This window comes from Protopterus annectens, chromosome 2.part1 (assembly GCF_019279795.1).
Source record: "Protopterus annectens isolate FY-2018-M chromosome 2.part1, PAN1.0, whole genome shotgun sequence".
Lineage (NCBI taxonomy): Eukaryota > Metazoa > Chordata > Ceratodontiformes > Protopteridae > Protopterus > Protopterus annectens.
In genome coordinates, this window is record NC_056729.1 from 1437551407 (window position 1) to 1437573983 (window position 22577).

Genomic DNA, 22577 nt, shown 5'->3' on the forward strand with positions numbered 1-22577 from the left:
ACAGATGCATCAGACTATGCATGGGGGGCATTCAGGGCAAATGGAATCCAAGTCAAATGCACCTGCATATCAATCAAAAAGAAATGTTAGCTGTACAGAATGCTCTTGACAGCCTTCAAGGACCACATTCTTCCAGGACAACTAATGGTAAAGATGGACACCACCACTGTTATGTGGTACATAAACAAGCAGGGGGGGTACACATTCTTACCCCCTCTGCAGACTAGCCATGGCATTGTGGAACACAGCCTTGAGCTACCAAGTGCACCTACAAGCTCAATTCCTGCCAGGAAAATTAAATACACTGGCAGACGGACTAAGCAGAAATCTCATGGACCCACACGAGTGGAAACTGGAACCAAGGATTTTCAACATGTTGACAAGCAAATGGGGGAGCCCAGATGTAGACCTGTTTGTCTCTCCCCAGAACTACCAATTGGACAAATTTTGCACAAGGACTCCCCACAAACAAGCCTGGAAAGTGGATGTTCTGTCCTTCAACTGGAAAAACCTATCAGTCTATGCCTTCCCCCCTCTGCCTCTGCTCTGCAAAGTACTACTAAAAATCAAACAGGACAAACCAAGGATGATTTTGATTGCTCCAGACTGGCCACGCCAACACTGGTACCCCCTCCTGCGCAGTGTGTCACGGTTATTCCCATGGCACCTGCCTCAGACTCCTTCCCCGTTGTCTCAGTAGGAGAACCAGATTCTGCACCCTCAGCTTCTACCACTGAACATAGCAGCATGGCTAATTACCTAATCTCTCCTGTACCATCCCTCAGTAAACCTGTGATGGATATCATTTTAGAGGCAAGAAGGCCTAGTACTAGAAAATCTTACGCTGAAAAATGGAAAAGATTCTGTGCCTGGAACGATTCTCAAGGAATGAGCACAGCAGCGCCCAATTTACCTCAGATTTTACAATACGCCTGTCTTTTTCCTCCATCACAATTCACGCCTCAGCCATTTCAGCTCATTATAACACAGAACCTCTCCTCTTCTCTCATCCACTGCTCAAGCAGTTCCTCAGAGGGGAAAAACTTTTGAGACCACCCAGGAGAGCTCCATCCCCAGCCTGGGACCCTAACTTTGTTTTGGAGAAACTCACTCTACCTCCTTTCGAGCCAGCTGCTACTGCAGACTTAAAATTTCTTTCTTGGAAAACAGCTTTCCTTTTAGCAATCACTTCAGTAAGAAGGGTATCTGAATTACAGGCCCTTATGGCAGTGAAGCCTTTCATTATCTTTCATGCAGACAGGGTGTCCCTCAGAACCAATCCATCCTTCATGCCCAAGGTGGTATCCAGTGTGGCTCTTAATCGGATACTGCATTATTTAGATGTGCACAGACAACTCAGATTCTACTTGGACAGGACTAAACCTCAAAGGAAATCTGAACAACTGCTGGTGGCATTTGCTGCAGGGGCAGAGAGGAAGGCTATTTCAAAGCAAACCATTTCTAAATGGATAGGCCGTTGCATTCATTTCTGCTATAAGCACCATGGAAAACTTATCCCACAGGGGATCAGACCTCACTCCACCAGGGCTGCATCTTCGTCTACAGCCTTTCTCAGAGGAGTCCCTACCAGGGACATCCTAGAAGCTGCTACCTGGAGTTCTGTACATATTTTCACCAAGCATTATCATTTGCCAGTTTTCTATAAATCCGGAGCTGGCTTTGCCACTGCAGTCTTGCAGGGCTTTATAGCTGGTCTGGTCCTAATGCTAATTAATTTCCACCTCCTAACCATAGCTTTGGGAATCTACCCAAATGTAATGACTGCAACAGTGAAACACGGAGAACATAGTACAGTTGTGTACACTTACCATAAATGTAGATGTTTGAGTGTATTCACTGTTGCAGTCCTGGTTGCCCTGCCTCTAGCCCCCTAACTTCTTTTGGCTATACCTCTACTTTCCTTTACTAGGCTTAAAAGCTTTTTGGTGTATTTGCTTTTTTGTTGGAGGTATTTTTATAGTTAATTGCTTCCCATTCGGGGGTCACCTGACATCTGGGGCAAGAAAAACTGATGCAATGGCATTGACTGCATGTTTTATACCCCTGACGACCTGACGTCATGGAAGAAGGGACAGCAACTGATGCAGGACCCAAGACTTTGTTAATCAGGCCGACTGAGGGCTACCTGCAAGCAGATAACCCAAATGTAATAACTGCAACAGTGAATACACTCGAACATCTGCATTTATGGTAAGTGTACACAACTGTACTTTTTCTTCTTTCCATAGCTGAGCACAATTAAAAAGATAGGAGTATGAAATGAGTGATGTAGGATTGGAAGGAGAAATGTTTCAGGCAGCCTGTAAATATTTTATTTGACAAGGAGCCCTGATGTTCATGTCATTAGTGTTAGATGTTAGATGGAGCATTTTCTTACAAGTCAGTGTAACTGTTACGGTAAGTACATAACATTAATTTTCTGGTTGGACTTAATTCGTTATAATTAGTCTGAGGATATTGTGTAATGTTTTGAAATGTCAGTAGTGAAGTATTCTAAGTGTGTGTACCTGTAGCTTCTTGAATTTTCTCTCCCAGTACAACCCTACACTAGTAAATGTTCCTATAAGCTACATATAGTCTACCCCGATTCAACCCTGTGCAGAATTGTCTTGTAACTGTAGCTACATCTTTTGTTTAATATTACTGCATCCTACATAGATGAGTTATCAGTGTGTGCAGAGCCATTTGTGCCACATCAGGCCCAGACCACAGATGGAGAAGATCAGGTTTTATCTGGCTTTGAAAAACACCATGAACAAGCCCTATCAGGAAGCTCTAAACCACATCAGGAACTTAATGAAGAGAGAACACTGATCCTGGCTGAAGTAGAAGACCAAGAAACAGAAGTCTTTGAGGGACAAAATTTAGTTGCTGATTTTAACAGTCTTGCTCTCCATGAAAATTCATTTGTAGAGGCATCATATTTGAATGTAGTCAATGAAAGTGAGCATTCCGGGCCAGACCAGTCAGAGTTGTTACAGTCACCGCACAAGGAATTTCATACTGCTGTCATCCGAGCTCTGAGTTCTAGCTCTGATCTTTTTGCAGAAAAGTCAGGTATTACTGCATGGGGGATCTTTCAGCTTTCAATCAGAAAAGTCCTTTTTTGTTTGTTTTTCTTTTTCACCTCAGAAACTGACAAACAAGGTATGTTTCACCATCTTGGGTGTTTTCATTTAATTCTTCACTGCTTTGGGTCGTTCTGAGGTGAAGGCAGCACTTCCTCCCTCTTGTGGCTGAAATGAGATATTTCTGTTGCTTTCCTTGCTGATTGAAATGGTTAATCATTTGGGGCAAAATGCTTTCTGATCACTTACTGTGTTTTGACTAGACAGCTGTCGATCTTTTGTAAAACATGCAGATTGGAGTTTAATCCACTGTAGAATGAACTTCATATGATTAACATTACTTGGGAATAACTTGGTTTAATTTCACATTGCCTGGCTTATTTTGCATTTGTTACAAATGATTTTCCAGTCTGGGAATAGAGGTCTTACAGTGCTGCATAATGGGGACTGAGTTTTGATGCATGCATGATCCTTAAACTATTTACGACATTTTTAACCCATTTTCATTTGCAGCACATGCAGAATCAGTACCTGAAGAAGTGAAAGAGAAGGTTACTCTGGACCATTCTCCCACTCGCACTCCTCCTAGCACTCCCATTAAAGTCGAAGAAGGTATTGTATGTCACAAGCATCTTAGGCCTGCAGCTGTCTGAAGCATGTGTAATGACAGGCAGAAAGGAATGCAGAATGTAGTTTGCAAACTTTAAAAATGTCTTCCAACAGTTGGTGCAAGCAATAATGAACAGAGAGGTGCAAAAAAGTGCAAGTTGCATCTGAACAGAAGGCTCTGTAAGCCTTTGCATAATTTTAATTTCATTTGGATGTGTAGCTTAATGTTGACCACTGTAGTTTAGTAAAACGACTAATCAAATCAAATCCATTTTCCAGTGTTTTGTGATGGGAATGCCAGCAGTTATCTTCGCAGTGCGATTTAAATGCACTGGCTATAATTGCACATCTCTTAAGCATTATTGTATTTGGATTACACCTTTAGTATGTTTTCACTGTTTAATACACAAAATTAATTTAAAAAAGAAGCATACAAGTCTGAATGCAGGAAGAAATGCTAAGTGTTATTTAACCTGATCCACAGAATAGTTAAACATGTTTACAAAGTAAAGTATTTTAAATGTTCACATCAGTGCAGAAGTAGTAGATGTTGGCAGGTGATACAGATGGGCAACTCTAGTTTTTAGATAGGGAAAAAAAATTATTAGGCCAGCAATCCTTTTGGGAGACAAAGGTTTAACATATTAGTGGCCTTGTTTGAAATTGGTGTAATCTAATTGTGCTTTTCTCTCTTACTTGGTGTATCTGAGCACATCACTTGTATGTTGTATAGTCTTCCATTCACTGTACCATCTCATTTCTGTATTCTTTTAAGAATGGCATGCCCATTCTTTTGATTTAATACAATGGCTGTGATGAATGCATATTTTCTACTTGTGCTTTTTTTCTTTCTGTGGCTGCATTACAAACAGGAGGTGGATGTGCTAAAGAATACCTGTTACCATAGTAAGTACCATACATCCCATATTCAGACCTGCTTTTGCTTCTGCTACTTACATGTCTTGCTTTGCTGTGCAGCATCTGGAATGATTTTGCTCGTTTTTCTTTAACATCTAACAATATTCACCTTGTGTGACATTATTTTTTATGGTTAACTTGAAAACTCATTGAAAGCTCATTGAAACATTGTGTTTTCAGGTACTGTGGTAAGAATCTATTTTTTTTTTTTGTTTTTTGTCTTATAAATCTAAATATATGTACACTCCAGAAAAGATGAGGTAGCATACATTAAGAAATATGACAAAAAGGGGAAAGGTTGCATAAATGTGTGAGCTAAAGATAGTTTAAAGTATCAGCTGAAAACAGGAAACTATAGAAAAGCTACAGTAGCAAATGTGGTTAGTTTCCTACAGTTAAGATTGTCCGCTGATTATGAGTTACAGAAAAATTGTAAAATTGTTTGATCTCACTGCAGTGAACTTTAGTTTTCCTCAATTTTTTTTTTTTATTTTCAATTAAAATAACATTTACATAATATTTTTAAATAACATTTTAAACAACTATATACAGTATTTACAATAGCCTGACTTTCAGTTATATACACTGTATGTTATTAAATATAGAATTAACAGATCAGTTATCAGAGATACAGTATTGATTATTGCAGAGTGTCCAAGAATTATTTACCAATGGCCTGGCATAGATTCATAGTTCTTTGATTTTTATATCCGTTGATGCAGTTGTCTTCAGTAAAGTGTAGAATTCTTCCAAGGTTGGGGGTGTATTTGAATGCCACACTTCTGGTTACGCATTTCCTAGATATAGCAAGTATTGTCCATAACAAATACATATTTGTCTTATTCAGGTAGGGACCTTCATTTACATGTAGTATAATCAATACTTTAGTTAAGGTAAAGGATTCATTAAATAAAGCTTGTAAAACATGATTGAGTCCATTCCAGTATGATTTAATTTTATTACATTCATAAAAAATATGAATCCAGTCTGCTTTATTTGACTTTTCACACCTCCAGCAAAAAAAACATTTGTAGTAGTGCTGATCTTTTTAATTCTATCTGGTGTTAAAAATGCTCTATGTAAGTATTCCAGTTAAATATTTTCCAGTACTGTGTGTTAGAGGTGTAATTAACTGATAGTAAGATGTTAGTTTTAATTTCTTCTGTTACCTGCAATGACTGGCCTTTTGTTAAGAACTGCCAGTATGATGGTTTGGGAATTGTTTTATGTTATTAACTCTTTTTATATAGATTTTGAATGGAATTTTTCTTTTCACAACTATTATATATAAATTCATACAGAAAACTTATTAGATTTGGAATATCTTTAAATGAGGAATTATTAATTAATCTGCATAAATCTTGAGTGTGCATTAGAATGCTTTGTAAGGTTAACCAGTCCTGTGTTGGAATATTGTAAGCAGATTTTATCATATGTATATCTAAAACATTTAATTTATTTACACATTGAAACAAGCATAATAATCCATTTTGTTCCCAGGAGGTTATTGTTTCCCTATATATTTTGTGTGGAAAGTTCTTAGTGATGGGTAAATGAGGTTAAAAGGTCAAACCAAAGTTTTAGCTCTACGTTTGCATTGATAAGTTTCCTAAAGGAATTAATGTAATGATTAAATCAGTGTTGTTTTAGAAGGTTTTGTTATATATTATATTGTATACTTATGTATAGTATGCACCAGGGTTTGTTTGATTTGTCTACTATTAAAATTTTTTTAACAAATTAAATTCATTTGTTAATATAGCCGTTGTTAAATCTTTCCAGTTGGCAAAATAATTTGGGTTTATCCAGTCTATTGTAGTTTTAAGCACAGATGCTTTTATATACATTTCTATTTCTGGGAAGTTCAATCCTCCTTGTTTCCAGGGTCTAATGTGATGAGATAGGGCTACTCTATTCTTTTTGGGATACCATAACAATTTTAATAAACATGAGTTATTTCTTTAAGAATCAATCTTTCAGGAATTAACTGTATTGCTAATGCTACATATAGTATTTTTGGCAATAAGACCATTTTATTAATTGCAATCTGTCTTCAAAAGTTAATATAATTTTGTTCCACTTTTCTATATATATTTTTATTGTTTCAATAATGTTTTTATAATTTATTAATATTGTTTTGTTTATATTTTTGCATAACACTATTCCTAAATAATTTAGCGCAAGTTCTTGTTTTCCTATGATGGATTTATCTGTAACTTGTAGTTCTCTTTTCTTATTTAAAAATAGAAATTTTGATTTTGATCTATTAAAGTGTAGACCTGAAGTTTTATAAAATTTCTCCATTACTTCTTCTAGCTCTCCTAATGACTCCCTGGAGTTTGATAGGGTTAATAAAATATCGGCAAAAAACATTATTTTAGATATGTACTGGTCATAGACTTCTGTTTCTTTTATTCTTGGATTATTGCGTATTATTTCTGCAAGTATTTCCGCCAAAGCAAATAAAATAAGAGACAGGGGGGCATCCTTGTTCAGTACCTTTCGTTATATGGATAGATTCTGAGATGGAAGGACCTAATTTATGTAGGCTAAGTTATTAATGTTTGTCTTTTCGGCATTTCCTGGTTAGGGGTTGCCACAGCGGAACTCCAGTCTGCTAATGATTGGCAGTCGCCTTTTTTTTTTTTTTATGGTGCCGCGTTGCCAGCCCAATGCCCAGCCTTCAGCGAAGGCACGCCCATTCACGCATGTCTTTCGGAGGCCACTCGACCACGGGGAGGACATGCAGACTCCATACAGAAGGCACTCCAGCAGAGAATCGAACAGAAGAACCTCTTGCTGTGAGGCAACAATGCTACCGCTGTACCACCGCAGCCACACAGGCATATATGTTTTTAGTAATAAGATGAAGGGAGGAGAAAATTCAAATAATGCTAAAGTTTTTGAATAGATATTCCCAGTTGAGGGAATCAAAGGCTTTTTCTATGTCTAATCCGATTACAAGTGTTTCTCTATCTTTATTTACATAATCTATAAGAGTAAGTATCCTTTTAATATTATCATGTGTGTGCCTGTTATATAAAACTCCAGTTTGATCATTATTAATTATCTTTGAAAGTGGGATTTTCATTCTGTTAGCTAGGATTGACATGAATATTTTGTAATCCTTATTCAGTAATGATATAGGTCTGAGGTGCAAAGGTCTGATGGTTTATTATCTTTTAGAATTGGTGTTATGAGGGAATATTTCCATGAGGGTGGTATTTTTGCTTCTGACTGGACTTCTAGCAAAGTTTTATGAAAAAGGGAGGTTACTGTTGAAGGGAAAAGTTTGTAAATTTCCATAATTATATCATCTATCCCTGGAGCTTTGTTAGATTTACTTTCTTTTATCTTGTCAACAATTTCTTTGTAGGATATAGGTTTTTGTAGGTGTAGTTTTAAGTTTTCGGGAATTTTTTTATATTGATAAGGTTTGTATCCAAGTTTATTTGGTTGGTATTTAAATCTTCTTTTTTGAAGTGTTCCATATAATGGAACTGAAATGCTTCAAGGATGTCTCCTATATCTGATACTTTTTTTTCCCCTTTCTTTCCATGATATATACTGCTAATGTTATTTGCTTTAGATTGTATTTTAATTCTTGTAGATAAGTTATGTAGATATCTGGGGGAGGTGGCTAATGAGTTTATTTTTAATTTTTCCAAGGCTAGAAAAGTTTTGTGTGTTAGTTTCATTATATTTTTTATTTAATTCCTCTATTTCTTTTTTGACTTTTGGACAATTCAGATTTTTTTTTAGATTTTGATGTCAAGAGTCCGGTTTGCAAGTCTAATGATACAGTTTTCCATTTTCTAACTTTGTTTTTGTACCAGCTAAGAATCTTACCAAATAAATGTGCTTTTAATGAGTCTCAAACCATGACTCTACTGATTTCTGTTGTATTATTAATTTCAGGAAATAATTGTAGTTCTGACATCATCCAGGGTCTGAATTCTTTAATTTTTTTTATATATGATGGAATTCTAGTTGAAAGGATTAAAGGTTTAAACTCTATTTGGAGCTTCATTATCAGAGAGTCATGATCTGAGAAGGGGCATGGAACTATTGAGAAGTTGAGGATTTTTGTTTGTAAATCTTGAACTATGAATAATTTGTCTATTCTGGTTTGTGTTCCAAATCTATGGTCTTTATGGGAAAATAATGAGGATTTATCATCTTTTCCTTTAAAAGTGTCAAATTAAATTAATCAAGCCATCTTTTTAAGGATTTTGAAATAGTTGCTATGCGAAAAGACTTCTTGGTGGTTTCAGAAGCTTCTAAGGTACAATTAAAGTATCCTCCCAATATAAGATTTCCTTTATAGTTGTTGGAAATAAAATCTAGGTGTTTAACTGTTCCTGCTCCAATTCCTGGGAACCAATATGGATTAGCTAAGGTCCATATTCTGTTATTGGAGTGATTATGTTTTTCTTCCAGAGAGTTGATGCTCCTTTTGTCTTTGTTCTATAGGAGGACTGAGCTAAGACTGTGTATAGTCCTTAGGGTTCCAAATAAAGCTATCATTAGTCTTAAAATGCATTTCCTGGAGAAACACTACTTGTACCTTATTTAGATTTAAACATTTTAGTAAGTTTGATCTTTTATTTGCATTATTTAAGCCATTAGTATTTAATGATAAGAATGTTAAATCCATTTCCAGTTATTGCTGGAAGAAACGTTTTGCTTTTTTTTATTTTGATTATAGTAGTTATACCATATTCTCTGATAACATTGGATGTTATTTTTGTGTGTGTAAACTTGGGAGTGTAATTTAATGTTCTTTCTTCTTTAAATACAAGTAGGGTAAAATTCTGGTCAGGCTTTAAAAAAGTACTTCTATAAAATACTAATTCTAAAGTATCAAATGCAAGTAAATATGATTTTCCCATTAAACATGGAATGAAAGTCTTTCTTAATCCAGTAAAGACAGATCTATTGGATTATCACTCATACCTTTAATCAACAATATCAACTGAGCTCCATATGTTAAATTATTATATGGAGAGTTTTCTTAAAAGAGATATGAAATTCTGCATTATTCTATTATTGTTCTATAGTATTTTATATATCAGGATGAAATGTTAGTAGTGTAAATAATTATGTTGACTTAGAAAATATCCAATATTTAGTTACCCTTAAGAGATCCCAAACATGTCAGATATGTCATTTTGGATAAATTAAATGCAACAGAGGAGCATACACTAAATAAGCCAACAACAAATAGATTATTACTAAAATAATTTGACTAAAAGGACTCTGCAGGAGTGATTACCAATGAAATATGAGTTTTCTGTAGGGGTACTGTCTTCCTTTACTTTCCCACTCTTCAGCTCACCAACTTCAACTTATGAAAAGACATTGCTTTTCAGTGGTATCCTGACTCTAAGTAGAGGCGTCGTACATTCTAGTGTGCAGTGCTTTTACATATTTATAGATTTACAATACAGAGTCTAAGAATGAACTATGATCACTCTGACAATTCCCATCCTGCATAGGGCACCTCCTGCTTCCAGAATGGGTAATCACATCCGGTCTAGAATGAATGTGAAGGTACCTATATGGTAATCAAGATTTACCTTGGGTAAGTATTAATCAAATAGTATTTAGAGCATCTTAGAGAGTTCTTGGGGCAGTTAGAATACTCTTAAGCCTCTTCTCCCTTGACTAAAAACAGAGATTTCCCTTCCCTTTCTTTCCCTTGTTTTAAATCAGTACTAATAAAAGAAATTCAGCAAACATAGGTAAACAGAAATAACATTCAGTAGTCCATCTTGTACATGAGTCGCAATCCATTAAACAAGTCAGTGACTAACATCACTTTAGTAAACATTATAAAGACAAATTAGAACTAATTTCCTAGCTCTTTAAATTTTCTGATAAAGCAAAAAGTTAACAATAAGCTATTTTAAATAAACGTATAAAGCATTTCAATTTTTCCTTGCATGTATACATTTCTACTTGTATTGTAGTGTCAATAGCTGTCTTTGAAATCTGTACAATACTTCACTTCTTCAAATCATTCCTTTTTCAGTTCAGGTTTTGTTTTGTCAAAGCGGCAACAATATTTCAAGGGTACAATTAATATTTAGACTGATGTTTCAAATAAATAACTTGTCAATTGCCAGTTGAGTTAGTTTAGAATGTATGGTTAGTGCAAATATAGCATGTTGCAAAAATATGTATTTTTTCTTGTGCTCTAGAGACTGTCATATGCAAGTGACATATATAATGTAGCATATACAGAGCTGCGGTGGTGCAGCGGTAGCATTGTCTCCTCACAGCAAAAGGTTCTCCCGTTTGATTCTCGGCTGGAGCGCATTCTGTGTGGAGTCTGCATGTCCTCCCCAAGGTCGAGTGGCATTTGAAAAACATGCATGAATGGGCATGCCTTCGTTGAAGGTTGGGCGTCGGGCTGGCACCTCGGCACCATAAAAAAATTGACTGCCAATCATTAGCGGACCGGACTTCCGCTGTGGCGATCCCTAACCGGAAAAAGCTGAAAGAAAACAACATATAGAGCAAGATAGCTTACGGATTCAGGTTGTTAAAGTAAATTATGCTTATTAATCAGGTAGTTCCATTTAAATTCACAATTTGGGGACATTTCAGTTGAGTTTCCAGGAATGTGTAGTCCAATGCGAGTAATTGAGACCACTTTTCCTGATAAACATATGTCACAATTCATTAAACAAATAAGAGTCTAACATCTGTCTAATAGTCATAAAGACAAAGAATAGTAATTTCGTAGCTCTTCAAACTTTCTGATATTGCAAAATGTTGACAGTAAGTTATTTTAACTGGAAGACTAAAACATTTCAATACTTCTTTGTGAATATATATTTTTACTTTTACTGTAGTGTCAAGAACTGTCTTTGAAATCTATGAATTACTGCACTTCTTTCAAGTCATTCATTTTTACAGTTAAGATTATATTTTGTCAAAATGTCAATAGCATTTCAAGGGCACATTTAATATTTAAACTGATATCTTAAATGAATAGCTATCAAGTTACTAAGTGAGTTTGTACAGAGTGTGAGGTAACTACAATGATAACACGTTGCAAAAAGTAATATGTATCTTTTCATGTGCACTAGAGACTGACAATTTCAAGTAACATATAAAATATAACATTTACAGTGCAGACAGCTTGTAAAATCAGCATGTTAAACTGAGTAATACTTTTTAATCAAGCAGTTACATTTAAGTGCACATGTAGTTTGGGAACATTTCAGTTGTGTTTCCAGGAATATGTAATCCTATGAGGATAAATCATAAAATATTTACAAATAGTCCTATTATGTATTTATTTTACCTTGCTTGGGTTGATGTTCTTAGTGTTTCACTATTGCAGTCATTACATTTGGGTAATCTGCTGGCAGGTTGCCCTCAGTCGGCCTGAATATTAAAGTCTTGGGTCCTGCGTCGGTTGCTGTCTCCTCTTCCATGACGTCAGGGGTATAAAACATGCAGCCGACACCATTTTCTTTAGTCTTTCTTGCCGCACGGTGCCCGAAGCAGAAGCATTTCGCAAGTGTCGGTCGGCCGACTCCAGAAATTTTTGCATTCGAGTTTCAGAACCGAAGTCTTCAATTAAGCTAAGTACCCCATTGGGGAAACTTTTTCTTGCTCCTTACCGATGTCAGTAAAAGTTAATAATTGCATTACTTGTGGGAAGCAAATACCTCATAAGGATTTCCATTTGTACTGTATTCCTTGCCTATACTGCGGTAGCGTTGTCTCCTCACAGTAAGATGCTGTGCGGGTCGATTCTCAGCTAGAGTGTCTTTTGCGTGGAGACCAGCGTAAATGGGTGTACCTTCATTGAAGGTTGTGTGTCAGAGCTGGCAACTCGGCACGTAAAAATCTACTGCCAGTCATTAGCGGACCGGAGTTCCACTGTGGCGACCCCTAACTGGGAAAAGCCGAAAGACGCAACAACTGTATTCCTTGCCTAGGCCCAGATCATAACGTGCCTTGCTGTCGGTTTTGTGCTAGATTTAACCAATGCACTATTAAGCGTCGGTATATCTTGGCTCCAAAATATTTTGGAAACAGATTTAACTACCCTGAAATGTCGTCTGATAGCAATCCGACTTCCGGAGTTCACAACGCCAAGAAAAGGACAGAGACAGACCATCTAGGTCCAAAACAGACGAAGCTTCTTCTAAGCCATTCATCATTTCACCGGTACTCAGTGAGGCGCTTTCGCAACCCCTGATACCAGCTACTTTCGAGTCACAGGCCAACACAGAGACCCATGTGGAGTCCGGCATGCTGCGAGATTCTCAGAGTATTGTACCCGAGGATGTCTCTCCCTCAGATGAGTCCAGAGCTGCTGAGCAGGCACCGGCTTCTGAGGGTGTTTTCAGGCCTCAGTATTTCTATATAAAACCGACTCCAGCTTCAAAAACAAAGACAAAAGCAACTTCTAAGGCTAAAAAACTTGACGCATGAGCCACATGCTCAGGCCTCTGTGCCCAAAAAACAGATGATCAAAACGGCTAAAGACTTAATTACCTTGATCAGGGGTTCCCAACCCCCCCCCCCTTGATAAGAGGCCTAGGCAAGACATAATCTTCAGATCTGGTTTCTATTTCTTCTGATTCCTCTTCTGATCAGGAATATTCTATACCACCCTATGAGGAATCCATCCCATCTGCATCTCCTCCTGAAGATTATTCTTTTGGAGAAACCTTGCATACTTTGAGGGAACATTTTCATTGGGAGATTTCTCAGAATCAAAAAAGAGGCTTTGGGATTTCCTTCTTCCTCAGCATAGGCCTTTGGCCATACCTCCTGTATTAGACATTGTTGATGATGTGTTTTCGAATCAAGCAAGGCTCCAGATTCCCTACCTCCAGCTCCAAGCAAGCCAGACAGATATTACAGGGTTCCTGACTCCCACAAATTTTTATTAAAATATCCCGCTGCTGACCCTGAAACTATCTCACCGGGTCCCAAAGGTGTAAAGGCCTCAACAGCTAAGAATCCTACCTCCTCTGATAGAGATTCCAGGGCACTGGATAGATGGGGAAAGAAGGTTTATACGTCTGCAACCAATATCAACAGAATGTTATGGGATTATTGAAACAGAAAATTATGTTGATTTCTGAATGTGTGGAAAAAAGAATTACAGGAATTATTGCATGCAGCAGAATAAGTTGGAAAGCATACTTTGCAATGTGGTTTTGATTCCTTGGAGGCCTCCTGCAGGGCCGCAGTTACTGGATCTGTGATTAGAAGGAATGCCTGGCTCAAGGAGCAAAATCTGCCTGATCATGTTAAAGCTAAATTGTTGGATGCACCTTTACAGCATGATACTCTGTTTGGTAATAAGGCAGAAGAGGTTTTATAGAAAATGGAAGACAAAGCAAAGTCTATGCAAACTGTAAAAGACTTCTTACAAGTGCAGCCACCAAGATTCAGTAGACACTGGCCTACAAAAAAGTGGTCCTTTCCTGTGTCCGACAGAGCCTCACGCGGCAAATCCAAATCAAAAGGCTCTGGATACCAATCACTGGATTCTTACAGGTCAAATCAATGGGGTGCCTCTACCTCCAAATCTGGGTGAAACAAAGCACAACCCTACAGTAAACAGTCTCAGTGACTTCCCTCTGCCATCACTAAGCACTTATCTTTTGACAGCCCCCTTAGGGGGAAAACTAGCACTTCATGCTCAAAATTGGCCGTTAATAACTCAGGGCAAGTGGGTATTAAACATAGTATCCCAGGGATACAGATTTCATTGTCATACCTTGCCAATTCCAAATGGTTGGCCAGATCTGTCACAAAATCAATGGGCAGAGGCACAGAAACAAGTTACGTCCTTCATGGATATGGGGGCTATTCAGCCAGTACCAGAACAGGAAAAAGGACAAGGGTTTTACTCAAGACTGTTCTTGGTACCCAGAAAAGACAATACCTGGTGCCCAATACTGGATTTATCGATTTTGAACACATTCCTGGACATCCCAAAATTCAAAATGCTGACTTTGCAACAGCTTCTGCCCATGCTGGGCAAGAACGCTTGGCTAGTGACTCTAGACTTAAGAGGCATACCTGCATATCCCAATAAGGGAATCATGCAGAAGATACCTCCGCTTCAAGGCTGGTTTTATGCATTACCAATTCTCTGCACTGCCCTTTGGCTTATCTACTGCACCCAGGGTCTTTACAAAGTGCCTGGCACCAGTAATTGCATTTTGCAGACAAATAAGCATACAAGTCTATCCTTACTTGGATGACTATCTCATTCAAGCAGAAAACAAGGACATTCTTCTTCAGCATCTGGCGTTTGTAAAAAGGTTTCTAATATGCCTAGGGTACACAATAAACGAAAAGAAATCACAACTGATACCCTCACAAAAGATTACATTCCTGGGTGCAAGCTTGAATACAACTGCCTAGATGGCTTACCTTACGCCAGACAAACAAAGGCAACTGACTATTTACTTCAAACAGATGGCAACAAAAACGCAGTTATCTGCAAGACAAATTCTGCAGGCTTTGGGGTTCATGGCATCCTGCATTCTACTAATTCCAGATGCAAGACTGCAAGTCAATATTGTCACAGTCTGGAAACAATGATTCCTCTCATTCCCTGCCTACAACAGGAGTTTCTTTGGTGGGTAGAGACATGTCACCAGAGCATGGGACAGTTTTTCACTCTACCCCCTGCCACCCAAACCCTAACTACAGACGCATCAGACTATGCTTTGCGAGCCCATCTGGGCATTCAGGGCATATGGAGCCCAAAACAAATGCATCTGCATATCAACCAGCAAGAGATGTTAGCTGTTCAGAATGCCCTGACAGCCTTCAAGGACTTACTTCATCCAGGACAACTACTGATAAAGAAGGACAACACCACGGTTATGTGGCACATAAACAAGCAGGGGGGTACACATTCCTACCCCCTTTGCAGACTAGCCATGGCATTGTGGGACACAGCCTTGACTTGCCAAGTACATCTTCAAGCTCAGTTCCTGCCAGGAAAACAAAATACTCTGGCAGATGACCTAAGCAGAAGTCTTATGGACCCTCAGGAGTGGAAACTGGATCCACAAGTCTTCAGCATGATAACAGAGAAATGGGGGAGCCCAGACATAGATCTGTTTGTCTCTCCCCAGAATTATCAACTGGACAAATTTTGCACAAGGACTTATCACAGACAAGCATGGAAAGTGGATGCCCTATCCTTCAGTTGGAAAAACCTATCAGTCTACGCCTTTTCTCCTCTGCCTCTTCTTCCCAAGGTCTTACTAAAGGTCAGACAGGAAAAAACAAAAATGATCCTAATTGCCCCAGACTGGCCTCGCCAGCACTGGTACCCAATTCTAAGGGATATGTCTCAAGTCCCTCCTTGATACTTGCCTCAAATACCTCATCTATTGTCTCAGCAGAACAATCAAATTCTGCACAATCAGCTCCAAACTCTGAACCTGGTAGCATGGCTGATCATGTAATTATTCAAACACCACCTCTCAAATATGTGATGGATGTCATTTTGGAAGCCAGAAGGCCTAGTACTAGAACATTTTATGCTGATAAATGGATTCTGTGCTTGGAACCAAGCACAAGGGACTGACACAGCAAAGTCAAATATTCCTCAGATTTTACAATACTGACTGAGATGCTTGACAAGGGCCTATCCTTTTCATCAATAAAAATATATACCTCTGCCATCTCAGCTCATTACAACACAGAGGCTCCCATCTTTTCTCATCCACTGCTAAAACAGTATCTTAGAGGGGCCAAAAATTTAAGGCCTCCCAGAAGATCACCAACTCCTGCATGGGACCTCAATTTTGTGTTGGAAAAGCTCACCCTGCCTCCATTTGAACCAGCAGCTACCACGGATATAAAGTTTTTATCTTGGAAAACAGCTTTCCTTCTGGCAATCACTTCAGCAAGAAGGGTTTCAGAACTACAGACCCTCATGGCTGTGGAGCCTTTTATTGCATTTTACCCGGACAGGGTGTCCCTCGGGACCAATCCTTCCTTTATGCCTAAGGTGGTATCCAGTGTGGCTCTTAACCAAACCATTCACCTACCATCTTTTTACCAAATCCGCAGAACAAGGGAGAGTGGATTCTGCATTCCTTGGACGTACATAGACAACTAAGATTCTACTAAAACAGGACCAAATCTTTAAGAAAGTCTGAGCAGCTACTGGTGACATTTGCTGCAGGATCAGAGGGAAAGGCTATTTCAAAGCAGACTATTTCAAAGTGGATAAGCCACTGCATTCGTTTCTGCTATTTGTATCATGGTAAACCGGTGCCCAAGGGAATCCGGTCACATTCCACCAGGGCTGCATCTGCCTCAGCAGCTTTTCTCAGAGGGGTGCCAACCAAAGACATTCTCGAAGCTGCTACTTGGAGCTCTGTTCTTACTTTTACAAAGCATTATCATTTGCCTCTCTTCTCTACGTCCAAGGCAGGCTTTGCCACTGCAGTTCTGCAGGGCCTTATAGCCGCTCCTAATGCTATTTAATTCCAGCCTCCCATCCATAGCTTTGGGATTCTACCCAAGTGTAACGACTGCAACATTAAAACACGAAGAACATAGTACAGTTGTGTACACTTACCATAAATGTAGATGTTCTAGTGTATTCACTGTTGCAGTCCGGGTTACCCACCCACCATCCCCCTTTTTTCTAGAACTTCTCTTTCCTTCACTACATTGTACAGCCTTTGTGGCGTATTTGCTTTTAGATAAAGGTAAAGTTTATGTTGTTACAATTGCATTTATATATATATATATATATATATATATATATATATTTTTTTTTTTTTTTTTTTTTTCCTCCCCATTTGGGGGGCACCTGACATCTGGGGCAAGAAAAACTAAAGAAAATGGAGTCGGCTGCATGTTTTATATCCCTGATGACCTGACGTCATGGAAGAGGAGACGGCAACTGAAGCAGGACCCAAGACTTTGATATTCAGGCCGACTGAGGGCAACCTGCCAGCAGATTACCCAAATGTAATGACTGCAACAGTGAATACACTCGAACATCTACATTTATGGTAAGTGTACACAACTGTACTTTTTTAATTCTAATAACTAAACAACATTACTTTTTCTTATTTATCTGTGAGGCTAAATGCACTTTGCAGGTTCACAGCGTCCTTAGAAACTGCAACAAGTGTTTACTGTTGCTATGGCAACGCAAATAGAATGTGAAGAAAGCTTCACTTCTCGTAACCAACAGTACATTTTCCCTCCTTTTTTATATATATTTGTGAATACTAAAAGGAAATAATTCAAAGGACATATGTACATAAATGGAATATTTTTGAGTTAATCACGAACATGTCCCCAGTCCCAATAAGCATAACAGTGACCATCATTAATCTAATAAATATTGTAATAATTAATTTCACTATTCCAGTTAGTCTACCTTAAAACTAGATTATATTAGAGTATTGTTTATCTATGTATAGATAGTGAGTTATTAACTTTAGTATAGTAAATAGGAGAGAATTTAAAACGGGAGACAAGATGCAGTTAAAATAAATGAGAAGACAGAGAAAGAAAAGAGAAAATTAAGAGAAAATACACATATACTATGTATGTTGATTTACAGTGTAAATATTGTGTGCTATAATAACTCTCCTTCTGTGAAAGAAAAGTACCCTGTTTTACATAGCTGAGGTAATGTGAAAACTCTCATGTCATCTATTTTCAAAAAATATAGACAAAGATTCCAGTAGTTAGTTACCTTTGTTTTAAAATTCCAAGCAGTAAAATTGGTCCTTTAAACATTAAAGTAATGTTAAAACAATTCATATCATAGTAGAAACTTTGAGAGATTTGGCTGTAACAGTATCAGTCTTTTGCTTCTTTTTGACATCTGTCCAGACATTTGTTTCTTTTGTTTTCTAGAGAGAAGGTGACATCCAATCCATATCTTCTGGAAAAGTAATCACATTATTAGTTTTAATACATGAAGAGGCTTCCTCTAAGTCAATAAAAGTCCTCATCTCATTGGCATACAGTATTCTTATCTGAGCTGGATATGCAAGTTGTGCCTTGATGTTATTTTGTTTCAGAAACTTTTATCATTGGCCACACTTCTTTCCTTTATTCCATTATTCTAGATGAATAGTCATTATCAAATCTTATCAGGCTGTGTTTGTATTTGAGGTGCCTTCCTCCAAGCAAATCAGTTCCTTGTCCAAGTATGAAAGAAATTTGATTATTGACGTAGGAGGAGAGTTTGAGTTAGTGGCAGGTTTCCCAAGAGCTCTGTGTGCCCTTTCAATGCCAAAGGAGAGTCCTTCTTTTAAATTTAAAAAGTCAGGTATCCAGCTTGATAAAAAGGAAATAATATCCTCACCTTATATGTTTTCAGGTAATCTGAAAATCCTGATGTTATTTCTCAGCTCCCTATTTTCCAAGTCATCTACTTTATTAACCAACCAAGTGATGTTCATCGTGTTACCCTGCTGCAGTCATCACACTTGGGGGTTATCCTGTCATCAGGCAGTCCCACAGTCGGCCGGATTTCCAAAGTCTTGGTCCGACGGTTGCTGTCGCCTCATCCCTGACGTCAGTGCGCCAGGGGTATATATACTGCAACAGATGCCATTTTCTTCAGTCTTTCTTGCCATGCGGTGCCCGAAGCAGAAGCAGTTCACAAGTGCCGGTCGGCCAACTCCTGAGATTTTCAAATTCGAATTTCAGACCGAAGTCTTCTATAAAGCTAAGTACCCCGTTGTGGAAACTTTTCTTGCCTCACACCAATGTCAGAAAAAGTTAACAATTGTATTTCTTGTGGGAAGCAAATACCTCATAAGGATTTTCATTCTTATTGCATACCTTGCCTAGGCCCTGATCACAACATCACTTCTTGTCGTTTTTGTGCTAGATTTAATAAACGTACTATTAAAAGACGATTTGACTTCGCACAACACTTTTTTGGCAAAAAATTTAATTATAACATGCCGTCGGAGCTACCGGTGTGCACAAAAAGCGTAGGGATAAGGATAGACAGCCCAGGCCTAAGCCCGATTCCAGGGCCTCGGTTGATCCGGTGTCCAGTAATCACTGAGGCTCTTACGCAGCCTTTGTCTACCGCAGTTCAGGAACCCGAGACCGCTACGGATATTTTGACGGAATGTATTAGGCCGACGCAGCCTTTTACTTCAGGCCCTTCTGACAATTTACCTTCCAAGGGCATTGGTTCTTCTGAAACGCCATCCCTTTCTGAAGGCATTTTCAGACCGATGACTCTTACAGTCAAAACGTTTTCCAAATCGAAGACTCCTCCTAAAACGAAAAAGGCTTCACTTCAGTCTCCTGTTCAAGGCCCTATGCCTAAGAAACAGATGCTCAAGATGGCTGAAGATTTGATTACTCTTATCAGGAGTTCTCAGCCTCCTCCTGACAAAAGGCCTAGACAAGAGGAAGAATCTGCTTCCTCTGAACAACTATTTCTTCGGATTCCTCTGAGGACCAAGACTATTCCTTCTCTCCTTATGAAGATTCTGATGCTGAGGACTCTATTCCCTCAGCTTCCCCTCTAGAAGATTACTCTTTTGGGGAAACGTTACACACTATGTGGGAACATTTTCACTGGGAAAGTCAGGATTACTCTGATTCCAAGAAAAGGCTCAGAGAGTTTCTTTTACTCCCCCAACACAGACCTCTAGCTATTCCTCCTGTCTTGGACGTTGCGGATGATGTCTATTTAGAATCCAGTTTCAACCCAGACTGTCTGCCTCCTTCCCCGGCCAAGCCTGACAGATACTACAGAGTACCTGATTCCCACAAATTTCTTTACAAAAGCCCAGTAGCTGACCCAGAGACTATCTCCCAGGGTCCCAAGGGGGCTAAGGCTTCCATGTCTAAAAATCCAGTACCTTCTGAAAGGGATTCAAGAGCACTAGATAGATGGGGGGAAAAAGGTTTACACCTCAGCCACTTTAGCTATGAGAGCTCTAAACTGTCAATTTCATATGCTTAATATGCTTAAGTATCAGTAATTTCAGATCTCTCAGTTAAAACAAAAGATAACCACCCTCCCTCAACAACCTGAATTGAAAGAAGTACAGGATTTGTTGCACACCACCGAACAGGTGGGCAAACATACCTTACAATGTGGGTTTGATTCTTTGGAGGCCTCCTGCAGAGCAGCTGTCACTGGATCAGTTATACATAGGCATGCCTGGTTAAAGGAACAAGGTCTGCTTGATCATGTTAAAGCAAAGTTACTAGATGCTCCCTTATAGCAAGATGTTCTTTTTGGTGTTAAAGCGGAAGAAGTGTTAAAGAAAATGGAAGATAAGGCAAAATCAATGCAGACAGTCAAAGATTTCCTTCAGGTACAACCCCCTCGCTTCAGCAGAAACTGGCCAACAAATAATTGGTCCTTTCCAGCCACTGACAGGCCTCAGAGGGGTAAATACAGGCGCCCAAGGGGCAGAGGACAACCACAAGCTCAGTATAAATCTCGCCAATGGGGCACTCCAACCCAGAAGGGAGGAGAAGACAGGTCTCAAGCCACCAGAAGGCAAACTCAATGACTTGCACCTCAGCTGGCCAAACAAAGCTCTTTTGTCAGCCCCCCTAGGGGGAAAACTAGCACTATTTGCAGACAACTGGCACATGGTCACAAAGGACAAATGGGTCCTAGACATAATTTTATGAGGATACAGATTCCACTTTCACACCTTGCCAATAAAAAGAGGAATGCCAAACCTGCCACAAATCAAAGGGCAGAGGCTCAAAAACAAATTACAGCTCTCATGGCCATGAGAGCCATTGAAAGGGTGCCAGCTCAAGAGCAAGGTCAAGGATTTTACTCAAGACTCTTCCTAGTACCCAGAAAAGAAAATGCTTGGAGACCAGTTCTGGACCTTTCTATTCTAAACACTTACAAGTTCCCAAATTCAAGATGCTAACACTATAGCAGCTACTTCCCATGTTGGGCAAGGAAGCATGGCTGGTAACGTTGGACCTCAAGGAGGCATACCTGCATGTCCCTATCAGACAAAGTTGCAGAAGATACTTCCATTTCATTGCAGGTTCAACCCATTATCAATTCTCTGCACTGCTCTTTGGCTTATCTACTGCGCCCAGAGTATTCACAAAATGCCTGGCACCAGTAATTGCATACTACAGACAAAGAGAAATTCAAATATATCCCTACCTGGACGACTGCCTCATCCAAGCAGAAAGAAAAGACATTCTCTTACAACATCTGGCTTTTGTGAAGCATCTACTAAATTGTCTGGGGTACATAATAAACGAAAAGAAGTCAAAACTAGTACCCTCACATTAATGGACTGAATAACCCATGTAAAGGGGCAAGTTTAATGATATACATTAATTTGCATAGGGCCAACTTAGTATTCCTTCAAGAAACACATCTCCTTAAAAAGGATATTGATAAATTAGCCACTAATAAATATACAGTCTTGGTTAGTTCAGAACACACTCAGAAAAAAATAGGAGTGGCTATTTTATGGAATAAAAGTATGCCCATACCTAAAACTATTAAGTCTTATAAAGATGATAAAGGAATGTTTTGTATGGTTACAATACAGATTAATGGAAAGACATATACATTAATCAATGTATATTGGATACCAGGAATTGGCATTAATACAGTGAAACACCATCTCGATAAGATCATATAATTTTCTATAGGAGATATTATTTTAGCAGGTGACTTTAATTGTATCCTACATGAAAAATATACTACTACTATAGGAAAAAGGAAAATTACATCTAATGCAAAACATTTAAAGGATTTTGTTAATTTATATCATTTGAATTATATTAATAATCAGATAGATTCAAAATCATTACCATACACTTTTTTTTCTAACAGATATAAAACTTATTCAAAAATAGATGGTCTTTATTTCTAACCAGATGGTTACAGACTTAATTAATTCTAAAATCATTTTGTGTCCTATATCAGATCATAATTCAATTGTCTTTGAG

General features: G+C 38.4%; 1 protein-coding gene across 13 annotated transcripts in view; it reads left to right on the plus strand.

Moving 5' to 3' along the window:
* Positions 1–22577, plus strand: part of ADD1 (adducin 1) — a 1467941-nt gene that overhangs the window by 1384975 nt on the left and 60389 nt on the right. For 10 of the 13 annotated variants that reach the window (XM_044062905.1, XM_044062911.1, XM_044062909.1 and 7 more), the window contains 2 exons: positions 2680–3078; positions 3603–3701. In XM_044062905.1, the coding sequence (XP_043918840.1) occupies positions 2680–3078; positions 3603–3701 (498 nt within the window). Of the gene's footprint in view, positions 1–2679; positions 3079–3602; positions 3702–4570; positions 4605–22577 lie in introns of all 13 variants that reach the window. The other 3 variants (XM_044062916.1, XM_044062918.1, XM_044062917.1) reach the window with 3 other exon arrangements.